Source organism: Pelodiscus sinensis, chromosome 29 (genome assembly GCF_049634645.1).
Source record: "Pelodiscus sinensis isolate JC-2024 chromosome 29, ASM4963464v1, whole genome shotgun sequence".
In the NCBI taxonomy this organism is placed as follows: domain Eukaryota; kingdom Metazoa; phylum Chordata; order Testudines; family Trionychidae; genus Pelodiscus; species Pelodiscus sinensis.
In genome coordinates, this window is record NC_134739.1 from 10,955,709 (window position 1) to 10,974,275 (window position 18,567).

Sequence of the window (18,567 nt, forward strand, 5' to 3'; positions counted from 1 at the left end):
GTTAGGGTTTCAGCTATTCAGACTGAAGAACCTTAAAATGTAGTTTTGTTTTGGTTTTTTTGAGAGAGACAGACACAAGGCATTAAGGGTAGACTGTTCTTCCAGTTCAGAGTTCTAAGCAAGCTATGGCAGCTGGTTAAAAATTCTAACGCTGGTAACACCATTCCTATGGACAGCACCAAGCATGCAAGAGAGAAGCAAGCTATATTTTTATTGGCTGAGAGAACGTTTCTAAACAAGACATATGCAAAGGGTTTGAGACAAACATGACAACAACATGTACGTGGTTTTTTTTCTATTTTATTGTAAAAAAAAAAATCTCGATTTGTTTAAATTTTTTAAACATACAAGCAGAATTGTTTAATACTCCCCAGTAACACTGTTAATTCTAACAAACTGAAGCAGAAATTCAAAAAATTAACAGCCACAAGTTTATTTACAACTGAACGTTTTTTATAAGATATTTACAAGACGACCAATTTTACATTAGAAATGGTATCAAAAGTATGCATTACAGACAACTAGGTGTCAAATGGCCATAAAACAAGGCTGAAGAATACAGACAAGCTTTTAATTGTATTTAAGATTTTTTTTTTTTTACACTAGCTTAAACTTGGTTAAAGAAAGCAAGGTTTTAAACCAAAGAACGGTTCTAATAGGGAATTGCAGGGCCTTCCATTGCAGATTGAGTTTCACAGTGTTGCACCCCATATTGGGAGAAATAAGACTTTTTCCCATGCCAACACTCACTGAAAATTTAACTTGGTACTTTCCCTCCAACCTACTCCCTGCCCACACACCCCATCTGTAGCTAACGACTGCTGGATAGATATCTATGAAAGATCATTTTTATAAAACATGGCTGCCTGTCTGGAGTTTAAAAACCAGGTGTGCCCTGGGAAATCAGGACCACTGGGACTTTAGTCTGAGGTCAAGCAGCTACCAGCAGATACCTCTCAGAGCTAGCTGTCACTGGGACGTAAGTGTTCTGACCCCTGAAAAGCCACGAATGCAGGGTATAACCAGAATGCAAAACCCACCTGATGCAGACCTGAAAGAGACAACATCAAGGAAAGAAAACAAGGCTCAAGCTTAATATTTGCCCATTTAACATGTTGGCTCCTAATTGCACAGAAATCCATTAAGAACACACGCTATCATGCGAAAGCAGGACACTCAAGAACAGCCTTATTTAAAAAAAAAAAAAAAAAAAAAGCGCAGTGCATAGCCCTAATGTTTCAGGCTATGTGGTACCAGGGTCCATGTCTCAAAAGATTTGCCCCTTTCATGTAGATTTCAGACCGTCTTTCAAACACCATTCCTACAGGAACCCTAGCACGGCCCACTGCCGTGTTGTAAGAATCAACCTCTCTCCCAAATTGCATAAGAATACATCCCAGTTCACAGGGAAAAGGAGGGAAAAAAACGCCACATTTTGTATTTGTGCATTACTATTTATAGCCATTTGAACCAAAGCAGGGAGAGAAGATTGCTGGCCTTAGACAACACTAACAACTCCAAAGGAACAATCAGAATGGAACATTTCTTCCCTGGCCCACGAACATTTTCAGAAATGACGTTAGCTCCTCCCCCAGCCGCACACATGTCAGAGGTAGGACAAGAACGGTGGAGCAATCTGACAAGCAAGCCTTGTGCACGAGAGTAACAGGCATGCTCTCTGTAGCAGCCAAACATTCCCCGGCCATCTGCCTTGACTCCATTCTGCTGTTAAGTCTGAAAGGTGATGGAGAATCCTGCCCCAGAGCATTTGGTATCACCACTAGTGTAGAACAACAATGAAGGCTCATTTCGTAAAGGAAGCAAATTACTAGAGCTAAAGCATAGGGACCACTCTAATTTTCTCTAGCCAATCCAAGCGTCTGACAAGATACGCGAGTTGCCAGCCACTGCTGTCCTTAAAACACTGAAAGGAAAACAAATCACCATTGTGCGTCTCGAATTCTGTTTTCACCATCAAAAACGTTTCCCACCCCCTATAGCCAGTTGGTCTAGAACCCGGCAGAGCAGCTGGCAAATAGGCTCATCTGGAGAAGTGTTTACGCACTGGCCATGGCGCAAGGAGAGTCTCGCTACAGAAAAGTGCAGAGAGTTGATTTCTGACCCAGGTTAACTAACCAGGTGTGTCTCATGGCAACAATGGGATGCAGCGTTCACTCCAGTCATGCTTGGCGAGACACAGCACATTCAGGACCCTCTGCCAGCCTCTCTCAGGGAAGTGGGTATTCATAAAGTTAGGTTCACTCATTTATTTAAAACCAAATCACCTATCTAGCACAACACAGGCACCGTACTGGCAGCCTGACCTGCCAGGCAAGAGGAAAATGCAGCTGACTTTACACTCCTCGTAGGTAGGTTCTTTACACCACAGAACTTCAAAGTGACAGCGTGATAAGCTTGCCTGCTGGTCCCATCTGCAAGTTCTTGCCAGGCAAGGTTTGGCCTGCTGGTTTCCCTCGCTCGGAGCTCTCAGCTGCATGTCTGAGAAAATAAACGTCAGCTTCAGAAAAGTGATGCGCACCCTGTGCTGAGCCAACGCCCAGGCAGGCTCGCAGGCGGGACAGGTATCAAGGCAGGCCTGTTTTTAGGCTTCTCAACCGTCACAAGGCCTCTTATGAGCTGCAGTGGCCACAGCAGCTGATGAAGTTTAGGCAGACGGCCTGAGCTTCCAGCACTGCTGCTCCAGCATAAAGCTTGAGAACTTGATGGTAAGAAAAGCAGGAGGGGGGAGAAATAAATAAACCACAGTTAGTCAGCCAGGTAAAGAATTTTGTGACAAAAAAACCAGAATGATGGGAAAGATACAGAGGCGTGGAGAAAACCGTCAAGGAGTAAGAATGTCCATAAGGGTAAAGATTCACAGGACTGAATAAAACAGTTCCTCGCTGCCCGTTGCCAATGGCGCGCTACGCCCATCGCAACACTGCCCGAGCGGCTACTTTCTGCACGTTCGGTGAGGCGTCTGCTTCTTCTGCATCTCCAGCCGACAGCGGCTCCGTTCATCCAGCCACGGCAGCTCAAAGTTCCTGTCAAACGGACAAAAGGGCCTTAAGCCACAATGGAAACACCCCGTCCAGAATGGGAGGCTTGTTTCGAATGAAACCCGGTAGCTGAATTGCTGCTCGCAACCCCCAAATGGTATTAGATAATTAATTATAATTAGATTTTCCATCAGTCCATCTCCAAGCACCTCACAAAGGGAAGCCCAGAAAAGTACAGCAAGTTTCCCAACATCACCCTGTCCAGTGCGCTACACTCCAGGCCATGAGCCTTTCCCGTGAGAGAAGGGTGCAAATCTCACAGGACTAGCCTGTTGCATGCTGAACCCACTAGGCCCCATGACCAAAGCGGCTGCCTTGCTATTGCTAGTCCATACAGATGTACTGCAGCCAGCCACGGCAGTCCTTTTCCTCTGTGGTGTTTGATTCTGCACTGTTGATTATGAAACATCAGAGCAGTTTTGTAGCTCTCAGGTGAAAGGGCCTGGGAACCTGAGCATCTATATCTACAAGATTTCCTTCCGGCCCTCGCCTCCAGCACGCATATCTACCCTCCTTCTGCATAGAGTGGGAACTGACAGCGTCTTCCATGTTTAATGGTGCTCTAGGCCAGCCACTGGGGGGGAAGAGTCATGGGGCGGGGGAAGAGAATGACAAACTTTTACGTGGAGGTGCGAGTTCTGTGCTGACATGGCCACATCCGTAGCATGCTGCTACAGGTGGTTAGCCACTGAGGTATCACTCCACCTAAGCTGATTACACATCCAAATCAGTAACACTCAGCTAGTGAACAAGTTTCAGGGCTCTTGTACGTGCCACTTCCAAAAGCAGGATGCGGCTGCCTTTGAGGATTCAGGGCCTTGTCTGAAATTCACAAGCAAGAAATACTTACTGTGGGGTTAGTTTTGGTAATGGTCGGCCAAATGCTACAACTGGCAAGTAGGGGGTAATCAGCAAGCTTTCAACTAGCAAGAGAAAAGACACAAAGGAAGAACGTTAGGGAGCTGCACCAGTTATTTGTATGCATGGCTAGGTTATAGTTACAGAATGGCTGATTTAGAGCAACTGCTCCCCCCCACACCTGTCCGACAAAACTCACCATCATCTGGCTCAGGGAAAAATGAGGTAACTTCAGGCTCAGATTCCTGGATTCCTTTCTTTTTATACATTCTGAGCTGCAGTCGCTGTAGAATTCTTTGTTCCCTGATCCTCTGAATATCCCACCTGGAAAACAAGCCGAGACAGTTAAAAATCCGTATTTGGTAAACAATTCTAGGTACTTCTACATGGCCAGCCATCCGTGGTGCTCAGAGGACTTCAACTAACTTTCAATAAGCGAGCCTTGTGATTAGGTATCAGCTCCATCAGTAGCCACCCTCTCTATTCTAGAGGTGAGATAATGGAGAGCGCACGCACGCACACACGCACGCACTTCTCTTCTCTTCTCAGATCCATGCAGGAGACCTTTTGACATAGATGCTGGTGCATGAACAGGGAATGGCCATGATGACTTCTGTGCACAGTACAGGGAAGAATCAATATACTGGCAGGGGGATACTTAGATGACCTAATAGGTCTAGCTCACCCCACTATCCATGATCCTCCATTGCTTAGGGTTGTCATTACAAACACACAGAGAGTTCACAGATGAAAAGGCCAGGAGGTGCTGGAGTATTTCACGCAGCAATTCCTGCATTAAGCTCAATAACAGCAGCCTCTTTGAGAAACACACCCCGCCTTGATGTAAAGTGTTGGAGAATTCACCAACATCCCCTGGAAAGTTTCTCTGAAAAACCTGCAGCTCGTTCCCAATTTAAATTTTTGTTCCTAACTTCAAATTCCAAGCACTGGATCCCAATTCTGCCTCTGTCCCCTAGATTACAAGCCCCTCTGACATCAGGGGGAGCATGGAGACCATGTTCAACCCTCATCTCTCAACCATCTCTTTGATAAGCTCAACAGACCAAACGTCACAAGTCTCTCAATTCTAGGTTCATTCTTGGGCTCTTCCCTGAACAGGTGACTGAACTGAACAGAGAAGGCAGGGCATGTAAAATAAGACACACACCCCAAGAATTAGGACAAAAAGCTGCATAAACTTCTAATACCAGGCCTCCTGCCTCTTCTCTTGCGAAAGCACATCTGAGTCCAGCTCATTTTTAGAGCCGCTTTCGTGATATTCAGGCTGAGAGAACGTTTGCTGTTACCTTTTCCTTCTCTTCTCATCCAGCTCCAGCTTCGCGTGCCTTTTGGCAAATACGCTGTCGTCTAGATTCTGGGAAGATAAGAGCAGAAGTTAGCCCTCTGCTCCCCACAGCTGGGCACGTTTGTGCCCTCAGCACTGCAGGGAAGGGTCGCAGAGTGTCAGGAATTGTAACAAACATCCAGAGGAAGATACAAAATCCACCTCTAGGTTCTCTGGTGGAGTCAATGCGTCACCTCTCTAGAGCCACATCCCGTTGTAAGGCTACAGCAATTAAACTACAGCAAAGTTTAACAATCGTCAAGAGTTTCCAAAGCTTTAACGATATTTAATAATCGGGTAGGCAAGGACTGCTCATGCCAATGGAAAAGATTCTTGGCCCAGCAACGAAAACTATTGATCAAACCATAATAACGGCCCCACAGATGCATGCTGGAAGTTCAAGCTTTAAAACACACCACTGTGTCAATGGTAAAAACGGGTATTTTTGTTACATCTGCACACTGTCCACACGCAGGCCCACAGTGGTTTGTTCTCCATAGTCTCCTTCCCCAAAGCCACTGATTGGACCATGTACCTCCAAGAGGTCTGAAGGGCTGGAGTCTCTCAGGGGCTCTACGACATGGTCCCTCCAAGAAGGAACTGTGGAAAGAAACAGAGTTAACACTTGCCACAAGGGACCATCCATTCCAACCTGACGTGTATCACAGGCCACAGAATTTCACCTAGATCTCACATTCTCCCAGAGCGGGGAACAGAACCCAGAGTCCTGACTCCCAGCACTTTGCTGTAGCCACTAGAAAAACATGGCTCTTTGTTTTGCACAGATGCAGTGCTACAAAAAGAGCAACTCACCATCAGCCAACCTACTAAAAATGGCAACTCTGCTTCGCCACTGCAAGGAAACATTTCATTAAAAGAAATCTTAGCCTGTAACGTACTCATCATTTGTAAATGTGATTTATGCAGCCCTCTCTGGGCATAACATGTCAGACCCCAGCGATCAAGGATTTGGAAACAGTTCACGTTTAAGGGAAAACCAAACTACTGTATTAAAAGTCGGAATTGTTTTGGTACAACAAACATGCTTAGACTGGAGTTGCAAACACAATTTAGTACCAAGTCTGTTCCTCTTTTACATGTGAGCCCCCAAGCATCATAAATACGGAAGGTGAGAAAAACCAGAACAGCACTTGTTTGAAAGCGGTCACTGTTTAACAGGATCAGAGAGGAGCCGTGTTTAGAGGAGACAGGAATTGAGGCTGTGTGCTCAGTGGGCCTCACTCTAGCCCTCCATGTCAGGCAATGCACGTTTATTAGGGTTTGTGTTTTTCACATCCAAGCACGAAACCAGGCCATTGTTCATGGAGACCCCCTCCCCTTCTCTTTACATAGCAGACTTATCTGACCATCCAAGCAGCTTGTTGTTTGCTAGGGAGCCGTGACACCTGGACGCGGAAATCGGCAGGTAAGAAAGAAAATGGGGCAAGTGGATTTTCAGTTTGTTTGCTGGAAGCATATTTACGCCGTGACCCATTCCAAGCCTGATGCAGAATCAGGAACCAGCCCTGCCCAAGACACGCCCCCACAATCTTTGCCGCTTTGCCAGGAGACCATTAAAACAGACCTCCACCTTGGGATCATGTAGTATTTGCAAAAACTAACCCAGTCTTTGGCTGCAAGACACTCAACAAGATTTAGAGGCAGGAGATCTGTAAGGAGAAGGGATTAGTTGGAGGCCTACAAATCCCCTACGTTGTCCAGATTTACACAAGCTGCGTGATTCTGCTGAGAAGTCACATCAGTGACAAGCCACACCATCACGGCACAGCCAAGAGAGAACTTCTCAGCAACGAGCAGCAAGCTGCTCCCAACTTCACTGAAATGGGACTGGAAGCTGGCATGACACAGAGGGTTAGAAGGCAGCCCCACGAGCTGGCTTGGTTCAAAATCAACTCTGCCTTGTAGGTCAGCACACAATAGTCCTGGGACTGCCTCGGCACAGGGCGCGTTCAAAGCATGGATGGTCAACTTGTGCTGTGTGACATCTGTGCACTGAAAGGAATCCCTGCAGACACCAGCTAGTGAGACGTGATCTGGTTACTTCTTGGTTCAGAACAGAGAAGTTGCTGGTGCACTTGGCAAGCAACTACTGCCCGTGCCAACCGCAGACTAGACTCCTGGTTTGCTCTCTAATCCAGCTTGTGCGACTGTCTGGTTCAGCACTGGCCAACTGACCCACCAGCAGGCAGGAGACAGGTTCCTGAACCGTTACCAAGGAGACGAGATCTGAAGTGATGGGAGGGCAGAGAGGCACACGGTGCATGTGTGTAGGGGGGGGGGGGGGGTGACAGGGTCAAGGCAGAATACCTTAGAAAACTCCCCCCACCCACATCATGGGACAAGAGCAGATGCCCACTCACAAACATTGCCAATCCATGCACCTCACTGGGCCAAGAGCAAAGCAGGCTGGGACGGTGTTGAGCAGGGGCACATGGGAGTTCACCTTACACTCCTAACTGGCTTCTGGACCAGGGATCATGTGGCGGATTCCTTCCGCCCGTCAGGCCCTGAAGAGGCAGTAACCGGATGTGTTGATTGACAGCGTGGCCTGGTGTGTGCTAGTGAAGGAAAACAGGCATTCACCTTGCCCCTGGCAGCCAGAGGCGTTGTTTGCACTCGCCATTCCTCCCAAAAGCCTCCTACCACATTCAGTGCCAGTGGCGTGAGCCCTAATGCAAACCAAGGCTCGGACCGCTGCCATTGCATTGGTCTACGCTGCTCAGAGCGGGCCTTGAAGACATGACAATTAAGATGCCAGCAGTGATCAATCCCTTACGCCCACCAGCATTCCTGCTGTAGCTTTCACCACTGGAGCCGGACACGTGGGGGAAGCTTTTTAGGAAGAAATCCCAGTACAGACAAGGCCAGAGCAAGCCCCCTTTACATAATTGTGACATTCCAGGTCTCCGAGCTGAAACAGTGTGTTTTTTTTTTTTTTAAACAAAACCAGGGGCAACCCACATCCCGAGATACACTTTGCCTTCACAGGATCATGTAAGTGCTATGAAAACCTCTGTCTTTGTGGCTTTAGATCTCCTTCCACAGCTGCTAGCAGACACCTCCAGCAAGCAGGGAACGATAGCGCACTGCTTCCTGGCCATTCCACCTATTTCCATGTTTGCTGAGCATCTGTCCAGTAGGAGGGTTACACTTCAAGTGGCGAGAACGTGGGTCAGCCTGACCCCTACCCAGCTACAAGCGAGTTTGTTTTAATCCCTTACTTGCTACAGTCTCCTCCTTCTTTGGAGAGGGCTCTCGTAACGGCAACGGGGATGGGGGAGGTTGATGCCAACGACACAAGTACATTTCGGTGGTTGAAAGGTACGGCAGGTCTTCCGTCTCGCTGGGGAATCTTTTATCACTGGGGCTTTTCAAGGGGGTGGATGGTTTTAAGGGAGTGTCCACTAGCGATCTGGCTTTTTCTGGAGTCTCTTGACTCCTCAGTTCACGTTTGCAAACAGTTTCCGATAAAGAGCTACTTGGCTCCTCTTTCAGTGGAGAGTGCTTCAGAGTTTTACTCTTGACTTTTGAAAATTCAGACACCAGCTTTTTAACGGGCGTTTTCCTCTCTGCGCTTCCAAACGCCGACTTCCTGTTAGAGAAGGGAGAGAGTTTAGCAGTGTATTCGGCTAGCCTACCGCAAGAGCAGCCTACTCCTTTCCCCAGCCTCTGTGTTTTTATGCTGCGTGCCATAAAGCGAATGCCAGTTGTCCCATGGTCATATAATTAACATTGGAGTTGTCTAAACATATGGCCCTTTGCAGAGATCAGGCAGCCCAGTTTGTAAGAGGGGCGACCAAAGGGTGGGGAGTTTTATTTCCAGAAGACTAGTGTATTGTGCTCCCTGGGGCTTCTGCTTTCACTCTGGCATGGCAGAGCTTGCTACACAAGCTGGGATCTTCCAACCATAGCCCTTTATAGAGTGCGATGCAATAAAGCAACCCAGATTCCAGAGACATGGGTAACTGGGAAAGATCTGCAATAATGACTGCTATCAACACGCTGCCCGACACGGATTCAAGGGACATGCCCAACTTGTGAGCAGGTCACTGATCCATTTGAGACAGCACCCCTAAAAAAAAAAAAAAAAGGTCCTAAAAAATAAGGGGGTGGGGCAATTCCCAAGCCCCTTGATAATTAGAAGGATTTTTTATGGACCCTTCAACAACGAACACATGCCTTCTCCCCACACACACCTGCCTGCGCCAGCCTTAATTTCAAGCTCTCTCACGAGACCTGGGGAACAGCAACAGGAGTGATGAGACACTGTGGTCTAGTGCCTATTCCAGGCTCTGAAATGCTGTGCAACCTTGGGCAAATCACTTAACCTCTGTGCCTCAATTCCCCCTTAGGCACTAAAATACTGTGGTGATGATCAGTCCAAAAATGAACACATACTACATTTGCACAGACTCATATTTAAACTCAGAGGGGTAGCCATGTTAGCCTGTAACTTTAAAAACAAGGAGTGGGGCACCTTACAGACTAACAATTTTATATACCATAAAATCTCAAGTATAATGCGCACTTTTCCCCCGTTTTTTTTTTAGCATCAAAGGCAGGGTGCGCATTATCTATAGGTTTTTTTTTTTTTTTTTTAGTTTTAAACTCACCCTCGGTAGGCACGAGCTGGGCCGGGGGGCAGAGGGGGGGGTGCGGCACCGGCTGGTGCGAGCTCAGTTTGTGTTTGCAGTTATGAGGAGCTTCCTAATATGACTTTGTAGATTTGTTGTGCTTTGGAGTTGCTTATATGGTGTTAGAAGAATTAGCAGGAGGAATACGGGGGCAAATAGGATACCGTAAAATCTTTAGTATAATGGGGGTGTGCATTGTAGATAAGAGTTTAGTTCATTCAAGAATTCTGAGGTTTAAAAGGCAGGTGTGCATTATATATAGGTGTGCATTATACTCGAGATTTTACCGTATTAGTATCATGAGCTCTGGTGGGCACAGTCCACTTCACTGGATGGGTGTGAAACAGGTGAAATAGCCCATTAAGAACATAAACTATCCTGTCAAATGCACAGAGTTAACAAGTTGGGAAAGGGGAGAACAAGAAGCATTACTTAGCAGTAGGTAGGTTTTAGAAAGGGGGAAAAAGACACAGATTTTTGTGGTTCCAGTAGAAGGGCGTTTTGGGGGACACAAATGAGAAGCAAGAAGTGACTCAAAAAATTCTTGTCACGCAAAGTTACAAACCTCTTGGATTAAAAAAATAAATAAATGGGGCAACCCACTTGGTAAAGAAGGCAACTCACTGTCTGCCATATCCTCTGGATGGAAGAATGCCTTTTATTTCAAGCTAACTTTACTCAGACAACACAGAGTAGCAAACCCACAAGCAGGCTGTGTTAAGTTATCCCCGAATATCTTACGAATTTGAGGCACATTCTTTGTTCTGCATTTAATAAGAACGGGACTTGATGCTTGGTATTTGAACATGTATGTTGTTAACACCTCCCTCTTATCTAGCACTTCTCAGCAATAGATCTCGCAGCACATGACAAAGGAGGTTGGGATCGTTATTCCCCATTCTACAGATGGGGAAACTGAGGCACCAAGTGGGGACACTTGACTCAACGAGGCAGGTGTCTCATTTGTCAGGCTTCTTAGTATCTGCCAGTCAAAAAGTTAAATGAAACGCTGGAGTTAGTGGGGGAGAAACAGTATTAAAGTTGTTAGCTATGATGATCTTTTATACACGTCACGTGACTGACAGCCAATGCGGATATACACACACACAGGCCCCATTGAAAAATAAGGCTGTGAAGAGGTTCTGTACCTTTTATGTCCCTTTCCATTTCTTCCATACGAGAAGTGTTTTGGAGGCAAGGGCTGGGAAGCCTCCAAGAGATCCTGCTGGCATTCAATTTGTAGTTTCTCAGAGGCTTCTGATTCAGCCTTCTCATCTGTTTCATAACCTTGAAAAATCCTGTGTTTCTCTCTCTCGTTATCCTTCTTCACCAGCTGCATCCTCCTTTCCATGCGCTCAATCCGAGCTAGGAGCTGAGAGAGGGATGAAGGCCGACACTTAGGGTTTAGTTGGCATGCTTTCATCAGAGAAGAATGACACAAATAGAGACATCCCAACTTATTTCCCTCACACCACACCTGGCCTGGTATTTCCGCCTTGCAGCCCGCCACCTCTGAGCCCTAGTTACAATCTTTATTCAAATTTAACATAACAAGACATCACAGGGAAGAAGAAATCACAGACACTCTTAATTTCAGGCTGTACCCCTGTGGTTTTCTCAACACAGGTTTCAGGGAAGATGACCAGTATGACCCTCCACTCTAGACGCTGCGAAGATGGGTGGGGAGTGAGGAATGAGAAATGTTCCCTGTAATAAAGTTGGAAATCCAGAGGCTACTGCACCCCTCACTTTAGAGTGAAAGTTACCGCCTCAGGTTGATTTCCTATTTCAGACTCACTAAGGCAGGGTACAATTTGGTTTATAGAATTCAACTCCCCTCCCAAAATTACAGAGAGAAGTCAGGGGACAGTCGACATGGGGAAAAGTGCCAAAGAAACAGTGTTCTAATAATTGACACCTTTACAAATAGAAAGCGTTTAGGAGAATAATTTTCAGAAGCCCTCCCCCCAAGTAATTCTACAGCAGGGGTGGGGAACCTTCTGTCAGGGGCCACTGACCCAAAAAAAAAAAAAAAAAAAAAGTCAGCTGGGGGCCACACACAAGAAAAGGAACCTCACTCAACTCACCTGCAGTGGGAATGGGCTCAGGGTATCAGCGCTCACGCTCTAACCCCACACAGGGGCACCGAGGCTCGGAGTTTCCGGTCTATGGTACAGAGATTTGCTATGGGCTGGATCACACAAAGCAGGGGACCAGATCTAACCCACGGCCTGAAGGTTCTCCAGCCCTGCTCTAGAGCCTTAAGCCTATTATTTTCAATTGGAACTGGGCACGTTTGAAATGTTTACCCTTTCTGTTTACCCACAAGAGATCTGGACATCACTCTTCCAAAACAACCACATTTTTGCCTTCAAAACTACATGAAATATTCACTTGTAGTTTGACTTTCTGCTTCCTCTCCTTTCCCAACCATCACCAATTTGAAGACCCAAGAAAGGAACAAACGTCTACGAGGCGTTCCAATGGACAGAAACGGCACCGTTTTAGATGCTCTCAAGTTTTGTGCATCACCTCCAAATTCAGCTAGGCCATGTCATTTGTAATGGGGTACAAAGTGAATGGTTAACCAGCAGGGGCTGAAACAGCCCCCTCCCCGCCCCCATTTAACTGGTTAAACATATTGTTTGACCAGTTAACTGATTAAACGGAATTTTACAGTCCTAGTACAAAGAACATCAATTTAAAATAAATTTTAAAAATAAAATAAAAGGTCCTGATTAAAAGATAGTAGGGATTTATAAATTCAGACAGATCTATGTTTGCAAATGCAGTGCATTGCATAGATCTGCTTCTTCACCTAGGTGCATTAAATGACAAACCCATAAGCAGTATCAAATCAAGGAGATGGGGGGGGGGGGGACACGAAAATGCCACATAGCTTTAACCTTCACATAGCTCCACAGAATTTAACCATATGGACTCAATGCACCAAGAAAATTAATTTAAAGCTTCTCCTCCTTCAAGTTTTCATCAGCTGCATTGCAATACAGGAAACAAATCCTGGCCTATCCTTAGTTCACTCCCTGCTTTGGCTAGATACTGCAGGTAGGGGACACAGACTCTGGAATCAATTCGATATTTGCCAACAGCAGGAAGGACCAGTATGTGTTTGACTCACAGACATACCACACATGACTGGTGTGTATTTCCGTGATTTTTTTTTTAAACCCTCACAAAAGAATCCCACGTGTCAAAACTCCCATCACCCCCTTTGACTGCAATACAGCAGCTGCTGCCTCCATGTTGGTTAACTTCACTCAGCTCAACACCATGTTTTGACAGTGCCTTGCACCTCAGATCCCAACCCACCTTGCAGGCAGCATATGCTAGTAAAATGCTGCCTGCTGGCTCCTGTCATTGCTTTGGAAAGTAAAGGAAACTAACCCTCCACTCATCAGCTGTGCAACCACTTGAAGATTTTCACAAAAAACCACACACACACACACACACACACACCCCCCACACACACACCCCCGCCTGGGGGAGAGGGGCAATTATAGGCACGGGGAGAATTAATGCAGGCTGTGGAGAAGCCAGGGAATGAAGGACGATTCCTGGACCTGCACTGAGAAATCTCAACTAAATGGGATGGCTGTAAGCAGGAGTTATTTAAAACAAATATTCATTTGGTTCTGATCTGCTGGGTCTTTCCAAATCTGTATCCCCCGGACCTCTATGAATGTTTCCAAGGTATATGGGGGGGGGGGGGGGGCATCACTGCTTCACTGTGAACCTTCCCTCACCCGCATGCCTCTGAGCAAGGAGCAAGCTCTGCAGTAGTGCAGCTCTGCAAGGAAAGCCTGGCCTACTGTCAGCAAAGCGGGCCAACAGTGTCCTAGTCTGGACGCTGGCCAAGTTGTTGTTTCTGTGCAGTGCCACAGTACGTGTGAAACATTTGGAGGAGGAGGAGGAGGAACTGATGCTGGTCTCATTATAGCAAAAGGGGGTGGGGAGTAGGAGGCTCCCTGGAGAGGAGCAAAGAGGAGGGAAAGAATTTGCTCTGGGAAGGGGGGAGTGTGTTATCCATTTGTAGTAATTAAACGGCAGTAGTTAAAGGGCCCGCTGTGCCCGCCTGCCCTGCCACCCAGATGGCTCCTACTACCTCCATCCTCCTCCCAAGCCAGGCCCCTTTAATTTAACCCTTCACACACCACATGGCTCCAGCCTTAACCAAATCATAAGCCCTGGCTGGCTCCTTTAAATTAACCCTTCCCTTGCCGGGGCTTGTTCTAATCTCAGTCCTACGGCAACTGGGCTGGCCCATTAACCCTTCCCCTGTCCCTCTGCCCTTGCTCACAGTGCCACCGGCCCAGGAACCCTGGGGTTACCGGCCCCTCCCCCACCCATTGACAGTTCCTAGCAGCTTTCCTCCCCCCCCCCACTGCCCATTAACTCCTGGAGTGCCAGGTCCCTCCCCTTCGCCCACTGACCCCAGGTCTCCTGCCCCGCCCTTTGCCATTAACCCCTTCGTTACTGAGCTCTTGCCCATTAACCCCCTGCCTCCTGGCCCCCTCCTTCCCATTAACCCCCTGCCTCCTACCCCCCTCCCCATTAACCCCCTGCCTCCTGGGCCCCACCTTGCCCAATTAACCCTTTCGTTACAAGGCTCCTCTTAACCAGTAACCCCTGGGGTGCCGGGTCCCTCCCACCCTGGCCCATTAACCCCCTGCCTCCTGGCCCCCCCTTTCCCATTAACCCCCTGCCTCCCGGGCCCCACCTTGCCCATTAACCCCTTGCCTCCTGGGCCCCCCCTTGCCCATTAACCCCTTGCCTCCCGGGCCCCCCCTTGCCCCATTAACCCTTTCGTTACAAGGCTCCTCTTAACCAGTAACCCCTGGGGTGCCGGGTCCCTCCCACCCTGGCCATTAACCCCTGGGCTGCTGCTGCTGGGCCGCCCCCCTCCCCCGTTAACCCTTCGCGTACCGTGTCCCTCTCGGCCTTGAGCTCCTCGATCTCCTTCTCCTTGGCCTGCAGCTGCTGCTGCTGCTGCTCGATGAGGTCCAGCTGGAGCAGGAGGATCTGCTTGAGGCAGGCCGCCTGGTTCGAGGAGCCCCCGCCGGCCCCCATGGGGCTCCTCCGCACGCCGCTCTTCCACTTGCTCTCCGAGGCCGCGGCGGGAGCCGGCTCGCCGGTGGCCGGGGGCGGCGCGCTGGCCGCGGCCGGGCAGCCCTTGTCCTTCGCCGCCACCTGGGAGGCGGTGTGTCCGGGCAGCACCGCCTGGTACTTGGGCCTGCTGCTGGCATCCCCCACGCCGGCCTGCTTGGTGCTGGCCGGCGGGCAGGGCAGGGGCACCAGGCCGCCCCAGCTCTCCTCCTGCTGCCCGGGCGCCCCGGCCGCCGCCGGCACGCTGCTGCCCCCGCCGCCGCTGCCCCCGCCGCGGCCCTTGTGTCCCCCCAGCGGGGGCGGCTCCTTGGGCTTGCGGGGCGGCTGGCGGTGGAGCGGGGCGGCCTCCCCGTCCGGCTCCTCCTCCGGGCCCGGCTCCAGCGCCAGCCCCGGCCTCTCGTAGTCCAGCCTGTCCGCGTTGAGCGCCGTGGCCGCGGCCGCCTTGAAGACGGTGGATCTCATGGTCATGGCGCGGCCGCCGCGCCGCTCCCCGCCCGGGCCAGCTGCGGGACGAGGCCCCGGCCGCTACCGCCCGGCGCCATGGGCAGGCGGGGAGCCGGGGCGCGGGGCCGGGCGCAGGGCGCGGGCCATGCGGCGGGGCTAGCGGGCTGCCTGCGGCGGGCGCATCCCCGGCAGCGGAGGGGAGGGGCGGAGCGGGCCCCGTCGGGCGGGGGCGCCCCTGCGGCGGGTGGCGGCGGGGTCTGCCCGCGCCCTCCTCGGAGCCCCCGCTCCCTGCGGGGCGGAGCGCGGCTCCCCCGGCCCCTTTTAGGGGAAGCGAGATCCCCCCCCCCGGCTTCCCCAGACACCCCCCCCGGCTGGCTCCCCCGGGGTCCCCTCGCCTCGAACCCCCCCCGGGCGCCCCTCCCCCTGCTGAGCTGCCCCCCCCCCGGAGACCCGCCCCCGGGCTGGCTCCCCCCGGGGTCCCCTCGCCTCGAACCCCCCCCCCGGGCGCCCCTCCCCCTGCTGAGCTGCCCCCCCCCGGAGACCCGCCCCCGGGCTGGCTCCCCCCGGGGTCCCCTCGCCTCGCAAGCCCCCCCCCCCCCCCCCGCGGCTGGTTCCCCCCCGATCCCCTCGCCTCGGAACCCCCCCCCTCGGGCGCCCCTCCCCCTGCTGAGCTGGCTCCCCCCCCCCCGGGCTGGCTCCCCTCGGGCGCCCCCTGCCGGCGGGGCGGCCCCTCGCGGCCCGGTCTCAGCGGCCGCCCAGCGCCTCCATTTTCCCTCCGGCTCTCGGCGGCGCGCGGGGACGGGGTGGGGGAGGGGGGGGGCGGCGCGCGCGGGGCGGCCGCGGCCTCGCTCCTGCTCCGGGCCCCGCTCGCGGCCCCGCCTCCCGCCCCGGCTCGCTCGGTGCCGCCGCTCGGGCCCCGCCGCCGCCGCTCGGTGCCTTTAAACCGGCCTCCCCCCCGCTTGGAGCTCGGCGCATGCGCCGGGGGGCGGGGGCAGGGGGCACGTGGGGCGGGGTGCACGGGGGGGCACAGGGGAGGGGGTTGCAAGGGCCGGCGGGGTGCGTGGGGGGATCCATGGGGGGGTACGGGGAGGGGTTACAGGGGGCACGTGGGGATCAGCAGGGGGCTGTAAGGAGAGGGGTGGGGTACGTGAGTTGCAGAATGGATGGGGGAGGGCTGCAGGGTACATGGGGGGGGACCTAGGAAGGGGGCTGTATGGGGAGGGGCAGGGGGTACATGGGGACACTTGGGGAGCAGGAGGGATGGGAATGGGTGTGGGGTACATGAGCGGCACAGGAGAAGGGGGTGGGATATACGGGGAGGGCTGCAGGGTACATGGGGGGGGACCTAGGAAGGGGGCTGTATGGGGAGGGGCAGGGGGTACATGGGGACACTTGGGGAGCAGGAGGGATGGGAATGGGTGTGGGGTACATGAGCGGCACAGGAGAAGGGGGTGGGATACACGGGGAGGGCTGCAGGGTACATGAGGGGTGACCTGGGAAGGGGCAGGTGGTACATGGGGAGCAGAAGGGACGTGGAGGGGTACAGGGGCCTGTATGGGAAGGGGGCGGGATACATGGGGAGGGGCAGGGGTACACAGCAGAGTGGGGAAGAGGTAGAAGATGCAGGAGAGGGGCAAGTGAGGGGTGGGGGTAAATGAGGGGAGGAGGCAAGTAAAGGAAGCCAGAGGCATGGAAAGGTAGGTGGGGAGGAGGGTTAAAGGAGCTAAGGGCTTGTCTGAGGATAGGACGGGGCAATCCCCTACTTGGGCTGTGCTTGTCTTGGGTCAGGTTACGGCCCCTTTCTTGGGGGTGGGTTAGCCCAGGGAGGCCAGGCGGTGAGGCCTGGTATCCTGGGTGCTGCCCCTATATGGAGGGGCAGAACTCTGTACCATGTGGGCAGAACACACTCTGCATTTCATTTCGGTCATGCAATCGGGGTCTGGCCAAATAAAACATTTTCCCTTTCCCGTGTTCCTGAGAAGTAGCCTGGCTAGCATTCGTGGTGCATGGTGACCCCAGCTTGGTCACAAGCTTGCCGTCAGTCCAGAACCCTTTGAGCATCAGGGGCCTTAGAAACAATAACCATTTCAGCTGCTCTGTGCTTTCAGACTAAAGGGATCCCTTTGCAGACCATAGCTGTATAGAACCATTGAAATGCAGCTGCCTTTGGGCAGATTCCAACTGGTATATGCCACAACCCTGGAGGAGCTGGGGAGAAATTTTGGCCAGGACTTATGGAGGGAAAACCCTCCTCTCGGGGAGGGTTCCACATGGGATCTTTAAGATCCAAGCTGTGCAAACGGATCTTGGATTTTATGGTCTCATGTTATTTTTGCCCTTAAAAGCTGTCCTGATCAGCAGACCTAGCATGTTGGCTTTGAAAGCACAGAGCTGACACCAAACTTTATGGGACAGGCTGCATCCAATGCTACTCATTTTCTAGGGTAAAGTATTAGTTGAAACAACAGATAAAACATGCTTTTAGGGCAATGGCCTCTTTCAAAAGGGGAATGTGCCTTTGTGTATTCCAACTCTATAACATGTGACAGGTGAAGGCCCCAGAAGATGCAAGAGACAGAGGAGATGTGCAGAGGGGAACACACTTCTGTAGAGTGGGGTTTGGATTCTGGATCACAGGGGAGGAAATTGGTATGGTGGCCTATTCCGGGCAAGCCCTCTGCCCCCTCTCTCTTTTTTGCCGTACTGTAACAAGCGATGATCCTGTGGCACCTCAGAGACCAAGGAAAATACATAGAAGCTTTTGTGGGCAAAACCACTTATCAGATGAATTGGATCTGATTTGTCCAATGAGGTGGGTTTTGCCCACAAAAGCTCACGAGTCTATATATTTTGCTTGGGCTTTAAGGTGCCACGGGGCTGCTCGTTCTTAAAGTTACAGACTAACACTGCGACCCCTCTGCGATTTTGTAACAAGGGAGGATTGATTGGGATGAAGACACAATGGTTCATCAGTCTAGTCTAACTTCATCTTGGTCCCAAGTAGGAATAACTAATGTGCAATGAAACGTTTATTAGCCGTGGATTGCAGTGTACTCTGTGGCAGGGGTGGGGAACCTAAGGC

General features: G+C 51.2%; 1 protein-coding gene across 1 annotated transcript; it reads right to left on the bottom strand.

The window, feature by feature from the left end:
• Positions 1 to 417: 417 nt before the first annotated feature.
• MSL1 (MSL complex subunit 1) lies at positions 418 to 15,886 on the bottom strand. The gene is made up of 8 exons (XM_006114275.2): positions 14,862 to 15,886; positions 11,066 to 11,289; positions 8,505 to 8,875; positions 5,798 to 5,862; positions 5,225 to 5,292; positions 4,117 to 4,241; positions 3,910 to 3,982; positions 418 to 3,044 (listed from the first exon to the last, which is right to left on the bottom strand). The coding sequence occupies exons 1-8, from the start codon at positions 15,507 to 15,509 to the stop codon at positions 2,954 to 2,956; spliced, it is 1,665 nt and encodes a 554-aa protein (XP_006114337.2). The 5' UTR covers positions 15,510 to 15,886; the 3' UTR covers positions 418 to 2,953.
• Between the last annotated feature and the right edge of the window lie 2,681 nt (positions 15,887 to 18,567).

Excerpts from the sequence above, each read along its gene's own strand:
- MSL1 (XM_006114275.2), bottom strand. The coding sequence starts at position 15,509 with ATGACCATGAGATCCACCGTCTTCAAGGCGGCCGCGGCCACGGCGCTC. Across the intron at positions 8,876-11,065 it reads AATGGAAAGGGACATAAAAG|GAAGTCGGCGTTTGGAAGCG; the intron begins GTACAGAACCTC and ends CTTCTCTAACAG. Across the intron at positions 5,293-5,797 it reads GCCCTTCAGACCTCTTGGAG|AATCTAGACGACAGCGTATT; the intron begins GTACATGGTCCA and ends TTATCTTCCCAG.